The 23,969-nt window shown below is 30.8% G+C and overlaps 1 protein-coding gene and 2 long non-coding RNA genes across 4 annotated transcripts; 2 read left to right on the forward strand and 1 right to left on the reverse strand.

Annotated features, from left to right (window-relative positions):
- The first annotated feature begins 399 nt into the window (after positions 1-399).
- Positions 400-1,259, forward strand: LOC146948800 (17.8 kDa class I heat shock protein-like). The gene has a single exon (XM_085744998.1). It carries the CDS (start codon positions 500-502, stop codon positions 1,022-1,024), a length of 525 nt encoding a protein of 174 aa, XP_085601124.1. The 5' UTR covers positions 400-499; the 3' UTR covers positions 1,025-1,259.
- Positions 1,260-3,244: 1,985 nt separating this feature from the next.
- Positions 3,245-5,352, reverse strand: LOC146948801 (uncharacterized). The gene is made up of 6 exons (XR_015027024.1): positions 4,845-5,352; positions 4,719-4,745; positions 4,575-4,598; positions 4,243-4,302; positions 3,806-3,924; positions 3,245-3,718 (listed from the first exon to the last, which is right to left on the reverse strand). It is a non-coding gene; the product is annotated as an uncharacterized LOC146948801 (long non-coding RNA).
- A 13,470-nt stretch (positions 5,353-18,822) lies between these two features.
- LOC146948802 (uncharacterized) lies at positions 18,823-21,275 on the forward strand. 2 transcript variants are annotated; one of them, XR_015027026.1, is made up of 5 exons: positions 18,824-19,388; positions 19,492-19,618; positions 19,741-20,030; positions 20,451-20,555; positions 20,656-21,275. It is a non-coding gene; the product is annotated as an uncharacterized LOC146948802 (long non-coding RNA). The 2 variants fall into 2 exon arrangements; XR_015027025.1 differs by having other exon boundaries at positions 18,823-19,388; positions 19,741-20,555.
- The last annotated feature ends 2,694 nt before the right edge of the window (positions 21,276-23,969 follow it).

Genomic DNA, 23,969 nt, shown 5'->3' on the forward strand with positions numbered 1-23,969 from the left:
GTTCAAACCCTGACCAACAAAAAAAAAACTAACTTGCACACAATTCAATACTTGTCTCACTTATGGAGCATATAATTTGCGTTAAATGTAAGCTAATGTTCAAAGATAAATAAGTAATTTTTTTGATTAAAGATAAATATGTACACCATTGTTTGTATAAAAAAAGGCAACAACCATGAATTTTTTTAAGTGTATTGCTGAAAATAATAAAAATTCTATTTTGAAGCTTCACTTGCCAAATTTCTAGTAACTCCGGGACATTTCTGTTGACTTACCAAAATCAACACTCCTCTAAGCATAAAATACTATTCATATGAAGAGCATTCCTATCGAACCTAGAATTTTCAAGAAGCTGTAACATCACCTTATATATACACATATTCATGAAAAATAGCAACCGATACAAGGAGACAAAGACAACACTACCTTGATAAATAAACTACAACTTCAAAACTAAACAAACAAAAACAAAAAACAGAGGAAAACAGAGGAGGAAAACATGTCTCTGTTTCAAACCCTGTTGTTTAACCAAAACAACCCATTTGATCAATTCCAACCTTTTCTCAAACTAAATTCAGATTCATTGGGATATGAATCAAACACTCAAATGGATTGGAAGGAGACTCTTGATTCCCATATCTTCCAATTCGATCTTCCCGGGTTCACAAAAGAGGATGTGAAGCTTGAATTGCATGAAAACAGAGTACTCTGCATCAAAGCAGAGAAGAAAACAGAACAAGAAGAAGAAGAAGAAAATGAAGAGAAGAGTCTGAAGTGGCATTGCAGGGAGAGAAGGAACAATGGTGTGTTCTTAAGGGAATTCAGATTACCTGAGAATGCAAAAGTTGATGATGTCAAAGCTTCAATGCATGATGGAGTGTTGACTATAATAGTGGCTAAGGATGAGACAAAAAAGAAGAACAAGCATCAACACAAGAAGAAGGTTCATATTTATGAAGAGGGTAATGATGGTGAAGGTGTTTCTCCCAAAGGAATTGGACGTTTTGTTTGTTGCAAAGCTTAGAACTTTTCAAGTTCTTTCATCCAAATGTGTGGAGTTTGGTGAAGGGTTTGTAAATTAATTGTTGTGTAATTTCTTAGTAGAGAATTTGATTGAAGTAATGTATGTGTTTTTTTTTTGCTTTATTTGTCTTGCTTCGATTGTAATTTTATTGACATTCTATTGGGTTTGATTGTTATAGGAAATGAACACTCTTTCATTGTACATTGGAAATTATAAAAAAGTTTTGTTTGTGAAATACTAGTATTTACACCCGTGCAACGCACGGGAAAAAAATTAATTAAAGAAAATTAATTATAGTGTTATGAGAAAATTAATTATAAATATACATATTTTTATATACTTATAGTTTGTTATACCTAATATGAAATACATTTAATATTGATTAACATATATGCATTTATCAAAATTCACTATAATTTGTTAATCCAACAAATAAATTTTTTAACTCATTTTATTTTCAAACCATAAATATATCTTACAGCCCCCGTCTATGGAGTGCAGATTGAGTTGTGTACAAACTTTTCTAAATCCTTTTAATTTTTTATGAGATAATTGTTCACTTAAAGATATATCCTCCTGACCTTCGCTTAACCACATGTATTTTCTTTATAAAGTTCTCACACATTTAATAGCCATGTGCAAAGATTTGACTTGATTGATATGTATTATATCTATTTTTTTAAATAATGTATTATATCTACTCATTTGGTAAATATTTGACTTGTACTATATCTACTTATCTAGTATTTGCAAGTCCTCCAAATTTTTTAGGAGATAATTGTACACTTAAAATTCTTTCAAAAAAAAATTGTACACTTAAAAATATCTCTTCTTGCCCCCTGTTTAACCACATGTAATAAGGATCTAGTATTATTGTATATATTTTTTTTTGGTTACGATGATTGTATAATTTATAGATGTTTAAATAACGTCGTTATATCTTTTAAAAAAAAATGTAGTCATAACTCGTAATAGCACATACCATTACAATCACGTTTCAGATCAATCAAGTCAATTGTAAAACAGAATAATATAGTGAAATAACATAGCAGTAATGATAATTTTGCTCGCTTAATAAACAATTGATTATAAAAAAAATGATAAATATTACAACACGGATCTAATCCACCATATTATTTGTAACAATTGCATAATATTACATGCGCACATGAGTTGATCATAAAAAGGAGGAAAACATACTTTAAATTATAACGTGAATAAGCTGGAGTGGGATCAATTTCAAATTTGACATTTACATTGGAGCGAACGAAAAAAGAATCTCGACCAATTGTGAGGTCCTTGCCACAAATAGAAAACTTTAAAAATTTAAGGATGGGTTGAAATTTGTGGCACCTGTTATTGTAATAAAAGAGAAAATGGGTTGGTTTGTATATATTGGAAAGATTCTCTTGATGGTAAAACCTTGTATCAATTTAGGGTCGTTGTAAGTCTGCAGGGATAAAGTAAGGATTTTGAATTCATGCTTAGATATAAACCTCAAGTAAAGATGCCCTGCAATTTGTCAACCAGGTATTGAAATATTACTCATAACTGGTGATATAGCTTCAATACTTTGCATGCTAGCAATGAGCCATGTGTCTATTGCGGTGATTTTGAAGTTGTTAGGAACAGGGTATTTTAACGTGACGTGGGTTTATCTTGTTTTTTTGGTTTTTCATTTTGATGAAACATGTGATACTTAATCATTTTCTTCTATTTAATAGTAGTTACATGGTATACAATTAGTAGAAATCAGGTATTCGTGGTATTTTCGTGTGCATTTCTGTCGCGATATATAGCATAACCCAATTAAATTTGATTGTTTGATAGCTTAGAAATGAGTACTATCAATGAAAAAGTCTTCCATATTAAATAAGCACACAGAGAGTATTGGTGCCAATCAAAATTCAGAATTTAAGAAAAGAGCAAATTATAAACACATTTAAATGTTAACACAGAACCACATCTATTGGTTATATTTGTCTTGCAATTAAACCACGTCTACATGCTAAATTGTACAAAGGTCCACTTCAACAATTTCATGTGTAGTTCAAATAGCCGCATATAAAGAAATTATGATTGTATAATTTATATTTGTTTAAATAACCTTATTATAAGGATCTAAAACATACCCGCTTAATGAAGTAACCAATAAAGTCATTTATATTGTGCTATTATTCTTGCGAAATGAGATGGAATGCAAAAAATAATAAATCAAGATGCCATGAAGTAACCAATGAAGTCATTTAACATCTTTTCTATACAATCACAGTTGAATAGAATTATGCACATCTAAACCAATGGAGTAACCACCCTCATTAATATTGATAGAATCTAAAATATACACATCACAACAAATGCCATATTGTGGTTCCCCCTTCTTGGTCAACAAACACACAATGCAAACACCTCCGGTACATTTTAAATCCCAGGATACAAAGCCATCAAGTAATTCAATACATATAGATTAAAGACAAAGGCTAAATAACCATGTAAATATAAATTTTTAAGTCCCCTATGATGACTATGATGTTTGATGCCAACACACTTGTCACATACCTGCACATAAAAGGCAGCCTTGATTCCCACTAAAATGGGTATGTTGGGGAGGGTGGGGAAGGAAAAGATGGAAGCTAACAGGTGTACAACAGCTGAAGCAGTTTTGTCTTGCAATTGGCCTAAAACATATGCTACCTAAAATAACAACAAATATTGGTATTAATTAACTTGGAATCAAACAGGTGAGATCATCAAATATGGATAAAAAAGTACTTATCAAACCTCATGTTTCATTAAAGCCCTCTTTGAACCCAAGGAATCAATAATAGCAGCCCTCTTTGAACCTCGTGTTTCATTATGCTTTTCATGAGAATATACCTCTTGACATGTACTCTATCACCCTATATAAATGATGAAATTCATGTTAGTTATTACTAATTTACTATAATGAAGATGAATAAAAAGTAAGAAAAAAAATTGAACCAATTAGACTACAGAGTGAAAAAGAACTAATTAGACTACAGAGTGAAATTTATGTTAGTTATCACAATTGCATAGACTACATAGTCAATGAAAGCAAACCAAAGATTTCAAAACCAGATTCGAACCAAACCATCTTTGCAAAGGAATAGTGAAAATAGAACATGTTTAACTTCATAGACAGTGAAAAGAAGAATATGTGGTTAGTAAAATAAGTATGAGGTAAAAATTGTACTCACTTAAAGATGAAGTCCCTTGTCAAACTGTTCCAGATAACTTGTAAAAGTGTTTCACTTTGCCTAGCCATAAAAAAAAAATTCATATGTAAAAAACTCATATGTATAGCATATCTAGATCCAAGTTACTTTAGACTAATATGTAATTTCTAATACAATTGAGAAAACAAAAATAATCAAAACCAAATCTGGAAGTGAGATTGACAAACACATAATTTGCATTTTTTCATGTAGAACAATTGGGGTTTCAGCAAAAACATCAAAACAATAATGAAATATGAATGGAAGTGAATCTATAAGCCACAAATAGAAAATGAAAGAGATGATCAACTTACCCAATGAAACCTTAAGTTGTGAATCTGAACAAACAATAAAACATTCAACAAAAGAATAAGAATATAAAATAAGAGATGGAAAGCAAGATGGAACCCTTTAACACAGTTTTAACTTATAGCTTACAGGAAGGTGAAGGTATTTACCTTATCATAGCTAGAGATTGTTCATTGCTGTCAAAAACATTCAAAATATGAAAAATGAGAAAAACCCAAGCAATAATTTGAAAAATAAAAGAATACCGAAAATAAAAATGAGAGAGAGTCGCTTACCCTTAAAGATCAAATCTGGTGTTGTAGATCGGTGTTGTACAATGGTTGAACCAAAAAAACTGATGAAAAATAAAAAAGAATGAAGAACTCGGTAGTGAAAGAGGAACTCCATGTTTATGTTTATGTTTATGAGGAAAGGGGTTTGAAAAAGAAGGAGAAGAAGAAACAATGAAAGGGAAGAAGAAAGAAAACGAAGAGAGAAGAGGGTTTGAAATTATGAGAGAAAAAGAAATTTGCAGTTAGTGTGAGAAAGTGGGTATGACCGTATGAGTCTTTGAGGAAGTGAATAGATATTTTTCCTAAAATTGTGGATTAGAGAGCATCTTCTTTGTATTTTAGTGGAGATTTGAATTTCAAAAGAATGAGTTTGCCGCCTAAGCCATGAGAGCTAAATTTGGCTAAAAGAGTGTACCTTTTAGTTTTTGTGATGTATAGGTGGATGACTTAAAAAATTGACACTTGTCAAAACATACCTAAAACATGCCTTCTAATAGTCTAATATTATGATAGCAATATTAAAGATGATAAAATGGCAAAAACAAATTTTGGTTTTTTTAGATGTAGATAATGATGATTCCTTATGGATTGAATAGGGCTGGTCGTCAGTCAATTTTTTAAGATAGTGAAACCGTCCATCAATTTGTTTTGCTACTATCAAATGAGTCCCCTTGTTAAAGAGATATTCTTGCATGAACTCTCACCCAACACATTATTCTTACATCTAACCAATAAAAATAGGACACATGTTATTAATTTTAAAAAAAGTGTGATTTTAATTAAGGAAATGGAAACGTAAATGGTGGTGGGTGGTTCTTGTCTGTTAAAAAAAGTAGAAAAAAGAGAGAGAAATATTAAAAATAAAGAGAAAAAATTCTGATATTATTTCTTTTTATTATTTTAATGAAGTGTTTGATTTTAATTGGTTGGGTGTAAGTATAATGTGTTGGGTAAGAGTTCACGTAAGAATTTCTCGTTGTTAAATTCGGACGTTAGACATGATAACGTGTGTATCCACACATGCCACGTATACAAAGACCAATTTACTTAATTATTTATTTTTTCTCGAAAAAATTCACTAAGATAAAAAAATTCAAATCCAAAAATGCAAAAACACAACAATATCCATTAATCCATACTTCATCAACTTCTTCTTCTCCAAACACAAATATCCTTAAAGTAATTTTTTCTAAAGATTGTTAGGATATTTTAAAGATTGTTTAATTATCCTTAAACTATTAAATTTTTCAACGATTTTTTGAGATAAGTTTAGAGCACTATGAAATGTTCATTTACTAAAATTTAGAATTTCCTAACATGAAACGAATTAAATATAAATTTTTTGAAACAACAAAAATTAAAGATAAAAGTAACAAAATCTGAATGTAGAAAGTAATTTTTGCGATAATTTTTGGCGGAGGAACTTTTAGTAATATTCTTAACACGTCTGCAAAAAATTGTTCAAAAACTTAAGAGTTTAAACATAAATTAAATAAATTTGAATTGAGTAGGGACTAATACTGAGCGCAGAAAAAAAAAATTAAGGACTAAAAGAACTATTAAAATTAATTAAGGACTAAACTTAAAATCGCAATTTTATAGGAACTAAAAACATATTTAACCAAAAAATTACAAAAGAAAATTGAGTGAGGTATTGTTGAGTTTCTTTTTCATTAGTTCAAAGTTTTTTTAGTAGTAAAAACAAACTTGTATATCAATTGAAAAATAAGTAAGAACGTACTCAACCCAATAAAATGAGATTAAGTACAATTAGTATTTGTCTTCGTAGAGGATCCCAACAATAAGCCAAAATAAACCTAAGCCTATTTACAAATACACTAAAAGGAAAGTAAATTATTCTCATAGAAGAGTCAAGGAGCCCCCATTTTCTTCCCTAAAAACCAACTCTAAGATAAGGTTTCGATTGCATCCAACACTTCTCCCATCGAAGTATATTTGAAGTTGAAAATTCAGTCATTTCTCACCTTTTAAATTGACCACATCATCGTGTGAAAAATCAATAATAAATCTTTCACCCGTTTCTCCTTTTTTAACAATCCTGAAAATTTTGAAGTCAAATTATCCGGAATCACAGTCCCTCCCAGCCATTTAAAAACATGATGTTCTGACTCGTCACACCCAAACAAACCATATCCAAAGGGTCCCTAACAATCCTCTCTTAAACAAGTTGTTCAAAGTTCTAAGTGGATGTTCTTGCCATCCTTTTCCTTTTGGCTTTATTGTTAATGATTACTTATGAGATATTTATCAACCATCCTTATGACACCCTATCTTCCCATAATTTTTTACAGCTCTATCTTTGACCAATCTATTTAATTAGCTTATGATACTTTTATTTAAGGGAGCTTATGATACTTCTAATTAGTTCAAATAAATGTTAAGATAAAGATAGTGTTTAATTCAATTTCAAATGTGAGGTATAAATCTTATTTATTTATTTCTTTATTATTTCATTATACCATTGATGATTTGTGTGAGTAGGAATTTTGGTGGCTTTCCATATACACCAAGGTAACAAATCAGAAGGAGAATATTATAACAAATAGAAAAATAATAACAAAATCAAAGATAAATAAAAAATATTATCAAAACGAGAATGAAAATATCATTGGAGAATAAAATATAACTATCAGTAAATTACAAATACTAATTTTATCAAGAAAGTAAATTAACAGAATAATATGCCAATTTTTCATTTACTGATTAAGCATAATAATAATAAGAAAAACAAATGTTAACTAATTAGTGAAAGTTTTTATTATTTTAATTTGAAGTTATGCCAACAACGATTTTTTTTTTTTTGAGGGAACAACGATTTTCTTTTAATATCAAGTAATTGAGTTCGATTGTTAAATGAGTTCTACCTAAAGACGAAACCAGAAAGTTAACACCTATTTCTTTTTTATTTTTTTTACAAAGCACAGTTGTGCTACAACAAAAAACTACAAAATTAACTCATTAAAATTAGGCCAATATTGTAATTTTAATTCATCATCACTTCTCACTTTGACTATAGTACTATCCCAATATGACAGATCCTAACAACTTCCATAAGATCAAAATAAAGTTTACAAAGTACTTAACAGAAAAACTGAAGAGGTTTGAGGTCTCTATCACTAAAAACAAATTGAGGGTCTCTTTTGTAATATTAGCCCATCCAAATCTTCAAACAAACAACTATCATTCCTTCCACCCCCTATTTATGTGGCTGTTGCAATGAAGAATGAAAGGATCACAAAAAATATTTTCTCTTCTTTAAATTTTATTTTCACTTTTATTCAATTCAAACTGTAGAGGGGTTCTCCTCGTGTATCGGTCCAACTAGAAAGAAGAGAGACAGTTATTCATTCTTCTCCATCTTTGATCTTGTTTCAGTCCACTTTCTCCTTCTTTTTCTCATGCATGTCTCTTATTTTGAAAAGAAAAAGAAGTGGATATGGAGAAGGTGAGGTGGAGAAGGAGAAGAACTAGATCTATGCATGCCGATGATCTTGAATTCTAGAAATAGTTATTGTTCATAATCTTTTATTTAACTTACATTTCTCATTACAATAATGCTAAATATCGCGACACTCTTGTCACGAGTATTTCACGAATCGATGATCTTGAATTCTAGAAATAGTTATTGTTCTTAATCTTTTATTTAACTTACATTTCTCATTACAATAATGCTAAATATCGCGACACTCTTGTCACGAGTATTTCACGAATTACACTAAACTCATTGTTCATGACAACATATTGTAACAATTTCATTTATGCTTTTATGCTACATCTAACTGGATTAAACTAATAATATATGATGACATGCTTGCAATGTAGTATGCTAGTGACGGTGGTTTATAAGGTGACTAGTAACTTTCTGTAGCAAAGTGACAGTAGCGGTGGCTTTGTCTTTTTTTAGGCACACATGGTCTCTTTTTTTTCCCTTTTCTATTTATCAGTAGTGCAGGAGAGAAAGAAAGATATATAACCTATCTAAAAGAGAAAAATAATAATGAAAGATAGCAAAACAATGTATTCGTGAAATTTTTGGGAAAAAATCTATCGTGAGATATAGCAATGCTCTTCTCATTATTAAACTCATTTTCAACTGTTATGATTTTGTAACAAATAAAAAAACTGCTGTTATATATGATTTGTTCAAAAACTAGTTGCTATTGAAATTCATTTCACTTTCCAGCCAACTCATCAATTGTGTTTACTTGCAGCTGCTACGTATTTCATTACAAGAGTGGTGCTAGCGTCAGGCGCTACAACACTCTCCAATAACTACTCTCTCTTTAATTGGACCAAGTCATACACGTTTTAAAGGCTACCGGTTCTTTACCTACACAGTTATATTTTTTATTTTATCTTTTATTTATTTATTTCATTTTTCCTCTTTCATCGAGTACCCCACAGATGCACTTGAAAGATCTCTTCTTCTCCATCTCCATCTAACCACAACCAAATCCTAATTATCCAAGAGAAAGAAGGGAGCCGTTATTTTTCCGAAAGCCTTCATTAAGCTTCAACATCACAAACTTGTCAAAAGGATTGTTCACCTTTGAAGAATCTCCATTAATTTGGATTCATGCAGAATCGACCAAATCAAAATCAAATAAATAGAGCACAAAAATTACCCTAGGATTTAGACTTTGAAACTTGCTGAAAATTAAAAGTAAATTTCATCTTGGGCGTGGGTTTTTGTTGGCAGATGAGAAATAGATGGAGATAAAGAATTCATAAAGTTAAAGAACCCATTTTTCAGCTGACAAAAAACCCATTTTTTCACGTAAGTAATATGTGTTTGTTTTGTTGAGATCTGATCGTTGTTTGACCTTGATGTTCTTGGCCTTAGAAGTTGGATGTGGGTTCATAAAAATCACGAGAGATGTGCAGATTTTTTTATTTTATTTTTTTGAAGTTTGAATAAAAGTGTTGTTTATTTTTTGAGATGTGCAGAGTGTAAGTAAACCAGTTTAGCTGGTTATCAGGTTTTTAGTTTTAAAAAAGTGATGATGTGGACCAATAATTGAAAGAGTGTTTGAGAGAGAGTGTTAGAGAGGTTGTGGATAGCATTCCTCTTCATTACAAATACCTTCCATTGCAATAATTAAGTATTACTGATGTATTCCATGTATTCATATGATTAATTAGCATTAGCTTGCTCTCTTAAATGCTCAATTGGTCCCTTAACTTGATTTCAAGTATCGGTTTGGTCACATAAGTAATAAAAGGTCCGTTTAGGTCCCTTAACTTTATTTAAAGTATCGGTTTGACCATTTCTGTTAATTTAATTCAAAAAAAGTTAAGTTTAGGGATCAAACTAATACTAATTAAATAAGTTAAGGGACCAAACTAATACTAATTAAATAAGTTGAGGGACTAATAATTTAACGTTTTTTTAAATTAAATTAATAGAAGGAACCAAACCGTTACTTTAAATAAAGTTAAGGGACCTAAACGGACCTTTTATTACTTATGAGACCAAACCGATACTTGAAATCAAGTTAAAGGACTAATTGAGCATTTAAGCCTCAAAATCAATTTGTCACCACACAAACCATGAATACTAACAAGAAAAATAAGTCTGGAATAAAATAACTTAAAACCTTACATATTAATATTGAGTTAATGTCTTTGACCTCATTCTGTTACAAGACATAAAAACATCTTCGCATCAAAACCATGAATACTCTTACAATATTATTATGAAAATTGCTTTTCTCACGTGTGGAATTGCTTAAAAACACATAGAATTTATGCATTTGCCTCCAACGGTAGTTAAGTACGGTTCGATAATTTTAACGGTAGTTAACTACCGTTTCCCCAACTATATTGGTAATCCAGCTAACTGAGATAAAATCATCATTTGGTAGGAGTTGTGCTGTCTTGGAACATAGATACAAAGACAACATTTTATACTTTGGGTTAGAGGTGTATGTAGATCTGCTCTGAGCTATATTTATGAGGAAGCAAAACATTACAAGAAAACTGGCTTGGACAATAAAAATTGTGGTTGTGTGATAAAGACATCGTATGGGCTACCTTGTGCATGTATCTTTGCTATGAAAATCCGTCACAACAAGTCTATTCGATTGAATGAGATAGACCTTCGTTGGGAAATGTTATGTATGGGTGAAGAAAGTAATGAATAATGTTTTTCTATCATGGAGGAGTTGAGTGGTATTCAAGAACGTCTCAAAAAAGTCTCTTACCAAATGAAACTGCAAATCAAAGAGGTTTTGCGTCAGTTAGCATTTCCATAATCCACAATGTTGTCTCCACCTCCAAGAAAGGTACCAACCAAGGGAGCCAAGAAAAGAGTCAAATCTAAACCAAATGAGGCATCGACTAGTCGAATCCCATCTTCGTGGGAGCGTGTTGATTCCCAATTTCTAGATAACCAATCGTCACCAACAAAGTCATCATTGCCTAAAAGAAAAGGTGCTCGTATTGGCAATTCATCATGTTCCTCGGTTCCAATGCCTACTTGGGTTCCAAAGCCTATCTCGGTTCTAACTCCTTATGATGCATCGATTCCTATTCATTATATGCCAAAATTCATGAGACCATTTATTAAGAAAATTGAAGTTGCTTATTGCATTATGTTTTTGTTTTGATGATGTTTAATTAGCTAGGTTATTTTGATAATGCTTAGATAATGTTAGTTTTAGCCTAGAACATGTTAAAGCACCTAGCACTCATTGCCTCATTGTGTCATATGGTTCTTGGATGTCAAATGTGTTCATATGTGTAGAAATCTTCCTTTTTGAGTGGCAAAACTTTTTTTTCAAGATGCTTGATTCGATTCAAATTATCTTGATTCATATCAATCATGCTCTCTGCCCTTGTTTCTTGTGTGTCATACATTTTGATTCGATTCATGATTTCTTGAATTGTATCATGGACGAATCGAATCAAAATACTTTTGATTCATATCATTGTTTTCTTCTCGTGTTGTTTTTTTGGCATGTTGATTTGAATCATAAACCTTTGAATCGTATCAACCTTCATCTGGGTTACTTTGATTCAATTCAAGCTTTGTTTGGTTCATATCAATCTTCATAAGTCCAGATTGTTTATTTGTACATGTCTAAATCGAATCAGACTTTTGGTGATTCGAATCACTACGTTGTTTTTGGCTAAAATTTTGCACTCTCCACTCATTTCGATATATAGTTATATCCTTACAACTCCTAAACTACTGAATCAATTGCAACTATCTCTCTTGAGCCTTCAAACCTCTCTTTCCACTAGTTCTTCAGATTAAGCACTTTTTCTAAGAATCTTTGTGGTCTTTGAGTCATAGATTGCTATAGGGATTGTATATTGGTTCCATTCAAGGAACTTGATTGGGAATCATGGGTCCAAAGTGAATAGAGCGATTTCTTTCCGCCTCCAAGAGGATTGGGGGTTATTTCTAATCTTCTCAAGTTCAAGGGGATCCAAGCTTTGGACATAGCAAAGAAGAGTTTGAGGTAAAGGGCTTCAAGGATTGCATGTGAGTTTGCGGATTCGAATACTTGGAGAATCACAAATTTCAAGTGTTACTTAAAGATTGGAGGGTGTGGTTGCATAGGAATTGAAGATTAGGGTAATTGAGAGAATTCTTGTAATCACAAACAATTTCTACTTTTATTCTCAATATTGGAATTTCTCGAAAGCGACGTTCTTTCATGCAGCTTCTTTGGCTCTTGTGTGTGTGGATAGTTTGTAATGAACGAAACAACAAACTATTTAAGAATATCCAAACTACAATGATAGAACTTACGGAAAAGGTTAAATATAACTCTTTTTGGTGGCTGAAAGCTAACAATGCCAATTTTGTTTATGGCACTCAAAGTTGGTGGTCGGACCCGTTACTTTGTTTGGGTATCGACTGACCTTTGTTTTTGTATTTATACTTTGACTGATTGTTCTTTTGGGGTGGCCTCTTTAGTACACCTTGTGCTTTAGAGGAACCATCGTCGTTGTTAATATATTCCATTTTTTATTCTTCAAAAAAATATTTTTTTTATTGTTTAAAACTAATATTTTGATTTGCTGTAAATATCTCAACAAATTACATTCATTACCTTGATCTTATCCACTAAATATTTCATTTACAATTTTAATTAATTTGTAATATTTTATATAGAATATATCAACAAAGTACACATAAGTCTTCACAAATTACACGTCTTAATTATCATCATAAATTGTCTGTAGAGATACCATTACTTATATATATATATATATATATATATATATATATATATATATATATATATATCCATTAGTTTAAAGTACTCGAAATATTAATTTATTTTATTTATGTGTACCTGTTAATCTATTCACTTCGTGTCAATGGTCGATTTTATCCATAGATGTCATGCATATAAATTTTTTGACATCCCTAATTACTGCTACTATTACTATTTTTTTCCCTTCATAAGTCTATTATTACTATTATATTCATCATTTGTTCTTTTTATTCTTTTATATACTTTTTGTTCTTTTTTAACAACTTAGTGCTAATATTTGTCATTAAAAAAAATCCTTTATTTTAAGGACAAAACTTTGTTGCATTTTACTTACATGTTTTTCATATCGTTCTTCACATAATAAAAATTCATTTATTGCGGTTATAACAAACTTTGAAAAAATTGTAGATTTGAGAAATAAAAGATAGTTGTGAGTATTTTATGTGAAGTACCACACAAAAAGCATTTAAGAAAATGCACCTAAGTTTTATCCTTATTTGTATTCTAGCAAGAAACTTATGTTTATTTTCTTAGGTGCTTTTCATATGATTTCTAAATAAACTACTCGTGAAAAGTATATTTTTACTTAAGAAACGTATGAAAAACACATAAAGAAATTCACATGAGTTTTGTCCTTATTTCAAACTATTTATTTATTCGTTTCTCTGTTTTCTCCTTCATTAAATTTCATTTTAAATTATATTTTATTTAGCATAGATTTGTCAAATTTAATAGATAATTTATTCATTTTTTTAAATATTAAATTGATAGAGAAAATTTTAGATGATTAATTCATTAAATTATTTATTTTAATAAATTTCATATGACTATAAAGAAATATCTTTGTATGCCTATATGTACTCATTATTTTCATTCTAAACATGCACTCTTGATAATTTTTAAACTTAGATAACTAGGATTCATTTATTTTATATTTTAAGTAGTTTTTTTTTAAACTCGGTATCTGGTCCAATGACCGACTAATATGAGGGGTCCAATCCCACCGTTTATTTGTGGGACCCAATTTAAATCCATATTTTAGGTAGATATTAATAGTTTATTTAAAAATTTATGAGTTATATAACCAAAAAAATTAGATGTTATAATATGAGTAATCTTTTTTCTTTTATTTCTTTTAAATTATATGTATTTTCAATAAATATTATCCATATAGCACAAACACTAATATTATTGATATTATTTTCAATTTAGATAACTACGATTTATTTATTCTTTTATAAAAAAAACTAGAATTTATTATTTTATATATTAACAACTTATTAATAAAATACGGGTCATATAAATCAGGAGTTTTAAAATAAAAAATATTACTCTTATTATTCTTTTAGTAAATATTATACATAAAATACAAACATTAATATTATGTATACTAGTTTTGTAAAAAAAAAAATCATATATACTAGTGATGTCCATGTATTTTCTGCTCTTTTTATTGCGCTAACGCGTGTAAATTATAAACGGAATTTTATACGAGGTTTTGATGATTAAAATTATAAGTAAAAATATTTGTGACTTTCAAATTGTAACAAACCCAAAATATTTTATTTATCTTATTCAATAACAGTAATTTAACAAAACTTTTAAAAAAACAGTAATTTAACAAATATAATATAAATCCTTATCTTTTTTAATACCATCAACAATATAACGTTAATATAGGAAAATTTGTTTAAGGGTATAATTGAAATTATAAAAAATTCAGCCCAAAATCTCTATCACCTCCATATATAAATTTAAAATTATGTATTTTCCTATTGTAGTGAGATATTTCCTATTTTAATTAAAATTTAAAATAATATTATTAAATGGTAAAATAGTAAAGAAAATAGTTTAAATGAAGAGTAAAATAGGTAATAAAAAGACATCCCAAACTTATGTATTTTAAACCTATTTTTTTTTTTTTTATATATAGGATAGATAACCCAGGTAATACACTAGTTCATACTAATATCAACCTCAGCTGCTGTAACCAATTTTGAGATCCTTTTTTACAAGTCATGCTCTACTAACTGATCTATTATATTTATTAATTCAGCCCCCAACCAAGCAATTAGTTTTATTAAATTGTGGATAGTTTAATGTTGCTCTGAATCGTGGTGTGAAGGTTCATCCCTGTAACACCCCGTTTTCCCAACGTAAAAAAAATTTCATAATTAAAAATCAGAGTATTTCACTTTAAACGGAATGCTACACTTCTTAAAAATTCATAAACTGAATGAATAACAATTTATTCTTCAAAATCATTTAACATAAGTAATTCAAAACTTCGCAGCGGAAATTAGTTCAACAATAAAAATAATCTTTGGCACTCATGCCTCAACATAAAAATCTCATAAGTCTTGTTCAACATTTATTCATAAAAATCCATAAGTAATACGTAAGGAATAGAAATAGAAGACATAATCCCATCCCGTTACGTATCAGAGCACCTAAGACACACTTGTGAGGAGTCCACTCACGACCGCAACTAATCCTGGTTACCTGCAAGTTACCCATACGAAGAGCAACATTTCCAAGCAGAGGGGTGAGATTTCTCAAACAATAATATTAAGCATATAAATCATATAAAGTACATTCAACAACTTAAACATCTTATAATTCATTAATCATATCTAACAACTTAAACTTCCATAACTAGTGTCATTATCTTCTTATATTGGTCGTAAAACTATCTTAATACTAATCATAAACATCTTCATATATTATCAATTACTAATCTTAACATCATCATATAACATCAAATAATAGTCTCCAACAATCATCACATAGCATCAATATTAATCACAAACGTCACCACATTTCATCAAACATTATTTATAAGCATCAACACCTAATATCAAATATAATCATAAGAATCATCATGTAATTTCACATAAGTATTATTATCAAAACATAGCATTACCGAAAACAACTTCATAATCAAATTCGTAATCAACTTCATATATCAACATAATTATAACTCACGTAACATCTTATCATAAATCATTCGTCTTCATTCATCATAGCACTTCATTAATAACTTATCAACTTCACATCTCAACATCTTAACAACTTCGACTCGACTATGCAACTTCTACTTCTCAAATCATCATAAATCATCTTAGACATCTTCATTATGCATGTGGTACCACCAGGGCATTAAGCCCTCTTCTCTAAGGTCATAAAGGACCTGTCGGGCATTAAGCCCCCATCTCTAAGGTCATAAAGGACCTGTCAGGCATTGAGCCCCCATCTCTAAGGTCATAAAGAACCTGTCGGGCATTGAGTCCCCATCTCTGACTATGCAACGACACAACTCTAATGCAACGACATAACTTTCGTACAACTTAGACAACTTCATGAACATCTATGACATCCTAACATCTTGACATCTTGACAACATAACATCTTAACAACTTGATGACTTCATAACGACTCGACGACTTAACAACTCTTATCATCTTCACGTCTTAACATCTTAACATCTTAGCATCTTGACAACATATGGATCACATAAATAATTCATGTCATATCATAATATAACAATATCAAATGATAATAAACAACATCTTAAAACATCATATTCATCAATCATAAACAACTTCATATAACATCGTATTTAAACATCGACAATAATTCACTATGTATCTTTGTAAAAACATAATAAATTATCCACAACATATTTTCATGTCAAACCAAAGCTACTGGAAAGATATCACAAATATCAACAACTTTCATGTTTACAACAAAGATCAATTCAAAACAGAAACATATGAACAAAACGCAAAAACATGAAACAGAGAATGTTGTCACCGTACAATTTTGCTAAGACCTCCCTGTAGTATTTTCATCATAACTCAAAGACCAAACATGATTTTCACGTCAAACTAAAGCCACTAGAAAGCTAACAAAATTATCTAAAACTTTCATGTTTACGCCTAAGACCAATTTTGTAACGATCAATACCAGTTTTAATATCAAAATTAGGGCAGAATGCAGATTTTCTTCAAGTTTCACCTAATCTCATGGTGCTAACCTCAAAACTACTTCCAATAATCATCCTATGGATTATCTAAGGTCTGTACACAATTTCTACATCAATTCAACAAGTTTTCATCATCTAATCATCAAATCTCTCTCAAAACCCTAATTCTCAAATTCTCACAAACTCTCCCCAACTTGTTAGATGTAATCTAATGATTTAACAACTTAATATTAATGCAAGATAGTCTCACCCTCACCTTAGATTAATTCCTAAATCAGCAGCAACGTTCTTCTTTCCTAAGGTATTCTCCGCTTCTCTTGACTTTTCTCTTCTCTTCTCTTCTTTCTTGTTCTCCTCTTTTCCAAAAAGCGGTTTAAGGTAAACTCTTTCCAACCTAAGCTTCTCTATTTATAATACTAAAATATTCTTCCCAAATCTATTTAGGCCCAACAACTTATTCTTCTTTCTATTCTAACCCCCAAATCCACTCACACTAATAATCCTCATATTCTAATAAATAATATTTCTCTACTAAATATATAATAATACACCAAATAACAAATATATATCTATAACAATTAACAAATATATTATGTTAGTAAATACCAACATATAACATAAAAAAATATCACTCAACAAAATATATTAACTAAATTATAAAAAGACATCTAATCTCAACAAATCATATATCCCTCATATACATCATATAAATATATAAATATATTCTAAAACTAATTAAAATAATTAAATAAAAAGGAGGGCGTTACAATCCCCAATATGGTATTGTTGAGATTAATCATCGTAGAAGATATGAAAAATATGATCCTTTCATAATTGCAACAAATGCAATGCAAGTGTATTATGTACCAAAAATATGATCCTTTCATAATTGCAACAAATGCAATGCAAGTGTATTATGTACCTTACCCAGAAAAAATAAAAGAAAAGGCTGATTGGTGGGTTGTCATTAAAACTAAACCAAGAGGTACAGTTGATGATCGATATGCATTAGAGGTTGCGTATCAAGATTCAACCACTAATGTGGATTCTGTAGCAAATGGTGAGGTACTTGGCAATCTGGGAGATGAATGGGAATATGAGGAATTAGAAACAATCATTGGGGTTGCAGAAGGCATTAAGGATGAAGATGAGGATGAATATGAAGATGTGAATGAATATGAAGATGTGGATTTCCATGAGGAGGATGATGAAAATGAAGATTAGTAAATTATAAGTGTCAGTCCACAAGCTATTTTTAAATCAAGCCTATTGTGTTGTTTTTTCTTCTTTGTTGTGCATGCATTTTGTGTTTTTGTTGTGACACCACATGTTTATCATGTATGTTCCTAGTGTTTTGATATGATGTACCTTGTTCTTTATTGGGGGGGGGGGGGGATTGGTGTCTTTTTGGTCTGGTTGCATCTTTTACCAATACAGGGGTTTTAGCCAATAGACTTGAGTAGTTTACCTGCTAACTAGTTGCAGTGCTTGTAATCTTTCTATCTCTTGTTAATATATTTTGCTTATCTAAAATATTAAAAAAGTCCATAATGTGATAAAATTTTATTTAAAAAAAGGTAAGGTAATTTTATTTACCTGCCATCTCTTTATTTTATATATGGTCTTATATAGTTCTGTCTTAAAGGTAATTATTTTTATCTCTTATCTATTATTTTTGAACATGTTATATACATAATGCTTTAATTTTCTTATTGTTCTTAAGTGGAATTTGGTTGTTAATTTGAATTTTATATTGTATCCATTGCAGATGGTAGACAAAAGAAAATCTTCCAAGAGTCCTCCTAAGTCCAAAAAACCTCATAAGCGTCCAACTCACATTACTTCTACTTCTGAACAATCTCAAGTTCCCCTTCCTTCTACAACATCTCATGTCCCAGATCCTTCTACAACACTGCATGTCACACCTAGTTCAAGGACACCTAATTTCTTACCTACTTCAAGAACACCTCTTGTCCCACCTACTTCAGAGACACTTCATGGTGCACCTGCAGCTAGGAGAAGTCTTGCTGCAACTAGAACAAGTCATGTTGCACCTACAGTTAGGACAACTCATGTCTCACCTACACCTAGGACAAGTCTTGTCTCACCTACGACTAGAACATCTGCTACTACTTCATCACCTGGAACATCACAGGTTGCACCCCTTCCAAGTTCATCTCATGTAACACCTCCATCTTCCATAAGAGGTGTAGATTCACCATCAGTTTCATAACCATCTCATTCAGAGGAACCTTCCCAGGAACTAGTGAAACTGTAGCTGCATCAGAGACACAAAGCAATGTTGGAAAGGTAACTTTGTTTCTCAATGGAAAAGGGTATATATATACTATATATTATATTTACATAACTTGTTTCTCTTTATTTACTATATATTGTATTGTTCACTTTGTAGATTCTTGCCCTCTTAACCGACAACTAATTGTATTGGGGAAATTTTCAAGAGTCATTTTAATGGGCCATGGCTATCGTGGAAAAAGGTACCTAGTGCGACAAGAGACATGTGGTTTGGAGAATTTAAGGTATGTTTTATTCCTTTTATGTTCAGATTTTATTCCGCTTCAACCTCACATACACCTATTTCTCCCTATTCATTTTTGTTTGATTTTACTCCCTATTCATATTTGTTTGTTTTTACGTACAGAAAAAGTTTTCAATTTGTCCACCCGATGATAGATGGGCAAGAAAGAACTTTGAAATGAGAGGTGCAACAGTTATGAAAATAATTTAAACAAGGCTCACGCGATAATGAATAGGCCGAGTTGGATTAATGAGGATATTTGGCCTAACTTGTGTAATCACTGGGCAAGTCAAGCATATATAAAAAAGAGGATACAAGCCAAAACCAATCGAGCATCCGATTGTGGAGGGTTGGGAGGGTCCCTTCACACTTGCGGCTCTATCACCGCTTCTCGACATAAAGATAATATGATAGTAACCTTTCTTTTACTTTATTCCAACATAAATATTATACTAAAACACTTCAGTAATTGCAGTATGGTCTTTTTTCATGGAGTAGCGATGTCGTTTATTGTTTTGTGTGATCGTTATGTTGTGAGGGGTTTGTGTATGACTGTTATGTTGTGACGAGTGTGTATGACTGTTATGTTGCGAGGGGTCTATTACTTGTTTTAATGTCCATTTTTAATGTCCTTTGCTATTGTATTTGTTTTTATGGTGTTAGGGGTCTGTTATGGTGTGAGGGGATCTGTTGTTGGTTTTAATGTCCTTTTTTAATGCAGTAGCTGATGTCCTTTGTTGATGTGTTTGACTGTTATTGTCTATTTTCATGAAATAGATGATTTCGTGTTTGCATAGTGCTAATGCTTTTAATGTCTATTATTTTTTTCGTAGACAAAAAGTAGCGGCATCCCACCTTCTAATGTGGCATTGTTTCGACGCACACACCAGCATAAAAAAGATAAGACGTGGGTTGATAAAAGATCTGAACATGTGGATGTAAAATCTCAACCTTAGTTTATGTATTTCTTATTATCTTGGTTTTATTATGTTTTTAGTTAGTTTGACATATCAATTAATCTTATCTTTTGGTTAACAGAGAGAATTTACATGCAAGTGGGATGCTTTGACACAAGAAGCATCTTCGCAAGGAATGCCTCCACCAAATGAGCTAAAGGTGTGGACTGATGTTGCAGGAGTAAAGAAAGGACAAATATATGGTCTTGGAATGAGCTTGAAGAAATGAGAAATGAAAGAGACCAACTTCGGAAAGAATTGGCAAAAACAAATAAGGCCGTTGAACACCAATTTCAATTGATAAAACAAATGATGGAAACCATGAACTTCTAGCCCACCCACCATTCTGTGGACCAAGCCAATGAGGTCGACCAAGCTAATGATAATGAGTTTGATGATGATGAGGTTGATGATGATGGGGTTGATGATGATGAAGTTGATGACGAGTTAGAGTTGGAAGCACAAAATGTTTCTGAATAGATAATTTGATGTGTTTTGTTAATTCACAAATCTTTTTGGATTAATATTTTGTTAAGCCTACCACTTGCAACTTTCTTTTGGTTAGTATTATGTATTTTGTTAAGACTACCAAGTGCATATAGGCTTTTGTGAATTGACAAATCCTCTATTCATTAGTAATATACTTTAACTAGTTTATGTATGTAGCATTGAATGGTTAATGTTATTTCTTTCATCATGTTACATTGAATCATTTTGATCTTTTGTATGGAATTTGATAAAAATGTGAGTTAAAAAAATTACAATATTAAAAAAAATATTGTAATTATTCCAGTCACAAAACAGTGTCCAGTATAGTATTTAATAAACAAATTAAAGAAAAATCCAGATAGAGACCGAAATAGCGACTAGAATTAATAATACAATAAAATAATTTCAGTCACAAATTCGATCTCTAAATTCGGTGGCTAATTAAGTGTCAAATCCAATCACAAAATAAGTCACTAAATTAGCTGATTTCAGCCAAGAAAAGAGTGTCTAAATCGGTGTCTAGATTCCGTCTCTAGATCAGTCTCCAAGAACGTCTCTATATCAGTCTCTAATTCCACTCAGAATTCAGTGACAAAATTAGTCTCTATGTGTAGTCACAAAAGCAGTCGCGAAATATCAATCGCAAGACCGGACACAAACCATTAGCGACCAGCGTTTTAGCCACTCTTAATTTTGGTCGCTATTTCAATCACTAAGTCAATCAATGACCGGTTTTGATGATGTAGCGACTGAATATTCAGTCTCTATAAGGCTAATTTTTTGTAGTGCAAATTGTGTTGATAACACATAAGCTCTTCAAGCACCACTTAACACATTTATTGTCGGTCGTAAATATTTTGATGTGGCACTACTAAAAGGCTACTCTTTCATTCTTAATTTTGTTTTCCTTGCGGCACCTTTACTCAAAACACACTCACCTTCCATTCTCTAATATTGCATCTCATTAATTACAATTATATCCTTTATTTTATTTTATTATGGCAATTTAGTATGACCTAAAACCACTCACAATATCTCATTATTGCATCATATACATTCAACAATAATGCTTTCTCCATTAATTCAATTGAATTCTCATCTTTACATATCTCTTCAACCCTTTCATCACATTCACTTCATGAATATAAGTGTGTAAGCTTAATTATCACTAATGACCACCTTCTCCCTTCATCGTTTTCCATTGTGTTAGAAAATGCATCATCTTCAATTTTCCCATTCTCCCGACCAACAACATAGCAACTTCATTGTTAACCCAATACACATTTAACCCAATACATGAGCAATTTACATATTCTTCATTGTTTCCAATTTTCAAGGAATATACATTGTGTCAATGTATCAAATTCTTTCGGCAAGTCAACTATTTGTTGAATCCTACATTATTAGCATTATATAATATGAGAAAATCAACATTTTCAAGCATGTATGCCAGGTAAGCAATGTATTTAACCATAGTTTTCTATTTAATTAGTTGTTCGTCTATTATGTCTATTTTATTTTTATCAGTTTAATTATTTATGTCTAATTTGTTTCTTTCTACATCTGCAGTTAACAAATCATCAATTTGATGGTGTGTTAATCAAATTTGCAAAATTTATGTGTAGACCACCATGTACAACTCTTGAGATTTGTTTTAAATGAAATTTTGCTTATAAATCAAATTTTGCTTATAAGCGTGTTTTTGAAAATTGGATTTCAAAATATCATTCCTCATCCAAATATGATTTAACAATCCAAAATTTATAAGCAAAGTAATTTTAGTTTAGGATTATTTTAGACTTAAGCGAACAACAACAAAAAAATGCAAATGTTCAGCTTCAAGAATCTTTTTGGAGTCTCCAGAGAAGAGGACTAAGTCAATGACCACGACGATGGTTGTCTGCATATAATTTTATCCCATTGGAACTCTCACGGTGATATTCTACTCAGTTGTTTCTCTATCATTTTTGCCAAGCTACGTTTGGATTTGTTTCACTCACTCTTCATGTTTTCTTCTACGATCCCTGAGGTAATCATCATCATTTGTATTTTAGTTATGTGTCATGATAAACTAATGGTCATTTGTATTTTAGTGATACGATAAAGTAAAGTGCACTCTTCGAATCAATGCCAAACTCCAAACTTTACCCACTAAATGCTTATTATTTCTTGATATCTTTCAAAGCCTCTAAAGAGTTATTTATATATAAGCATATGAAACTAAATTTCCTATTATTACTCCCAGCATAACAAATGAATTTAAAAATAATTTCCTATTATTAATTGATAGTAACAATTTTGCTAATCTTATTGTTACGGGATAGTAACGTAATCCTTTCACTTTAACATCGTTTGCTATCCGTTATCCCAATTTACTTCTGTTAACGCTATCATTTAGGCTTAGGGTGACTAACCTTAAACCCTTAAATCATTTATTAGCAAAACTTAGTTTAGTTTAAGTTGTTAATATGTTGAAAGCGTATTTTGTTACAGGATATCATTGTTTTTCATTAGGTTGCTTTTTTTTGTTTGTGGCGGTCGGGGTTTGAATCTCGGACCTTGCATATATTATGCATTGTTTCTACCAACTGAGCCAAATTCATGAGTCTTTAAGTTGCTTTGTTAACATGTTGATAGCGTCATTTACTTCAAAAGAAAACAAAATGTTGAAAGCGTCTGTTTTAGAATGCATCTTTTTCAAGATTGGTTAATTTTCAAATCATGAGCTTGAGAGGCTGTTACAGAATATTATTACGTTAGTATCAGTTAGTCGCACCACAAAAAAAACATATTACCACCACCAAAAAAGTATCGGTTAGTCAATCTTAATATATAATACTAAGGTTCACAATGCATGCTCATTGTGAAACCCTAAACCTAAACCTAATCCTACCTTTTTTGAGTTAA

This window comes from Medicago sativa, chromosome 2 (assembly GCF_051527215.1).
Source record: "Medicago sativa cultivar Bolivia chromosome 2, Bolivia_mono, whole genome shotgun sequence".
Classification (NCBI taxonomy): domain Eukaryota; kingdom Viridiplantae; phylum Streptophyta; class Magnoliopsida; order Fabales; family Fabaceae; genus Medicago; species Medicago sativa.

Coding starts and splice junctions, on each gene's coding strand:
- LOC146948800 (XM_085744998.1), top strand. CDS start 500: ATGTCTCTGTTTCAAACCCTGTTGTTTAACCAAAACAACCCATTTGAT.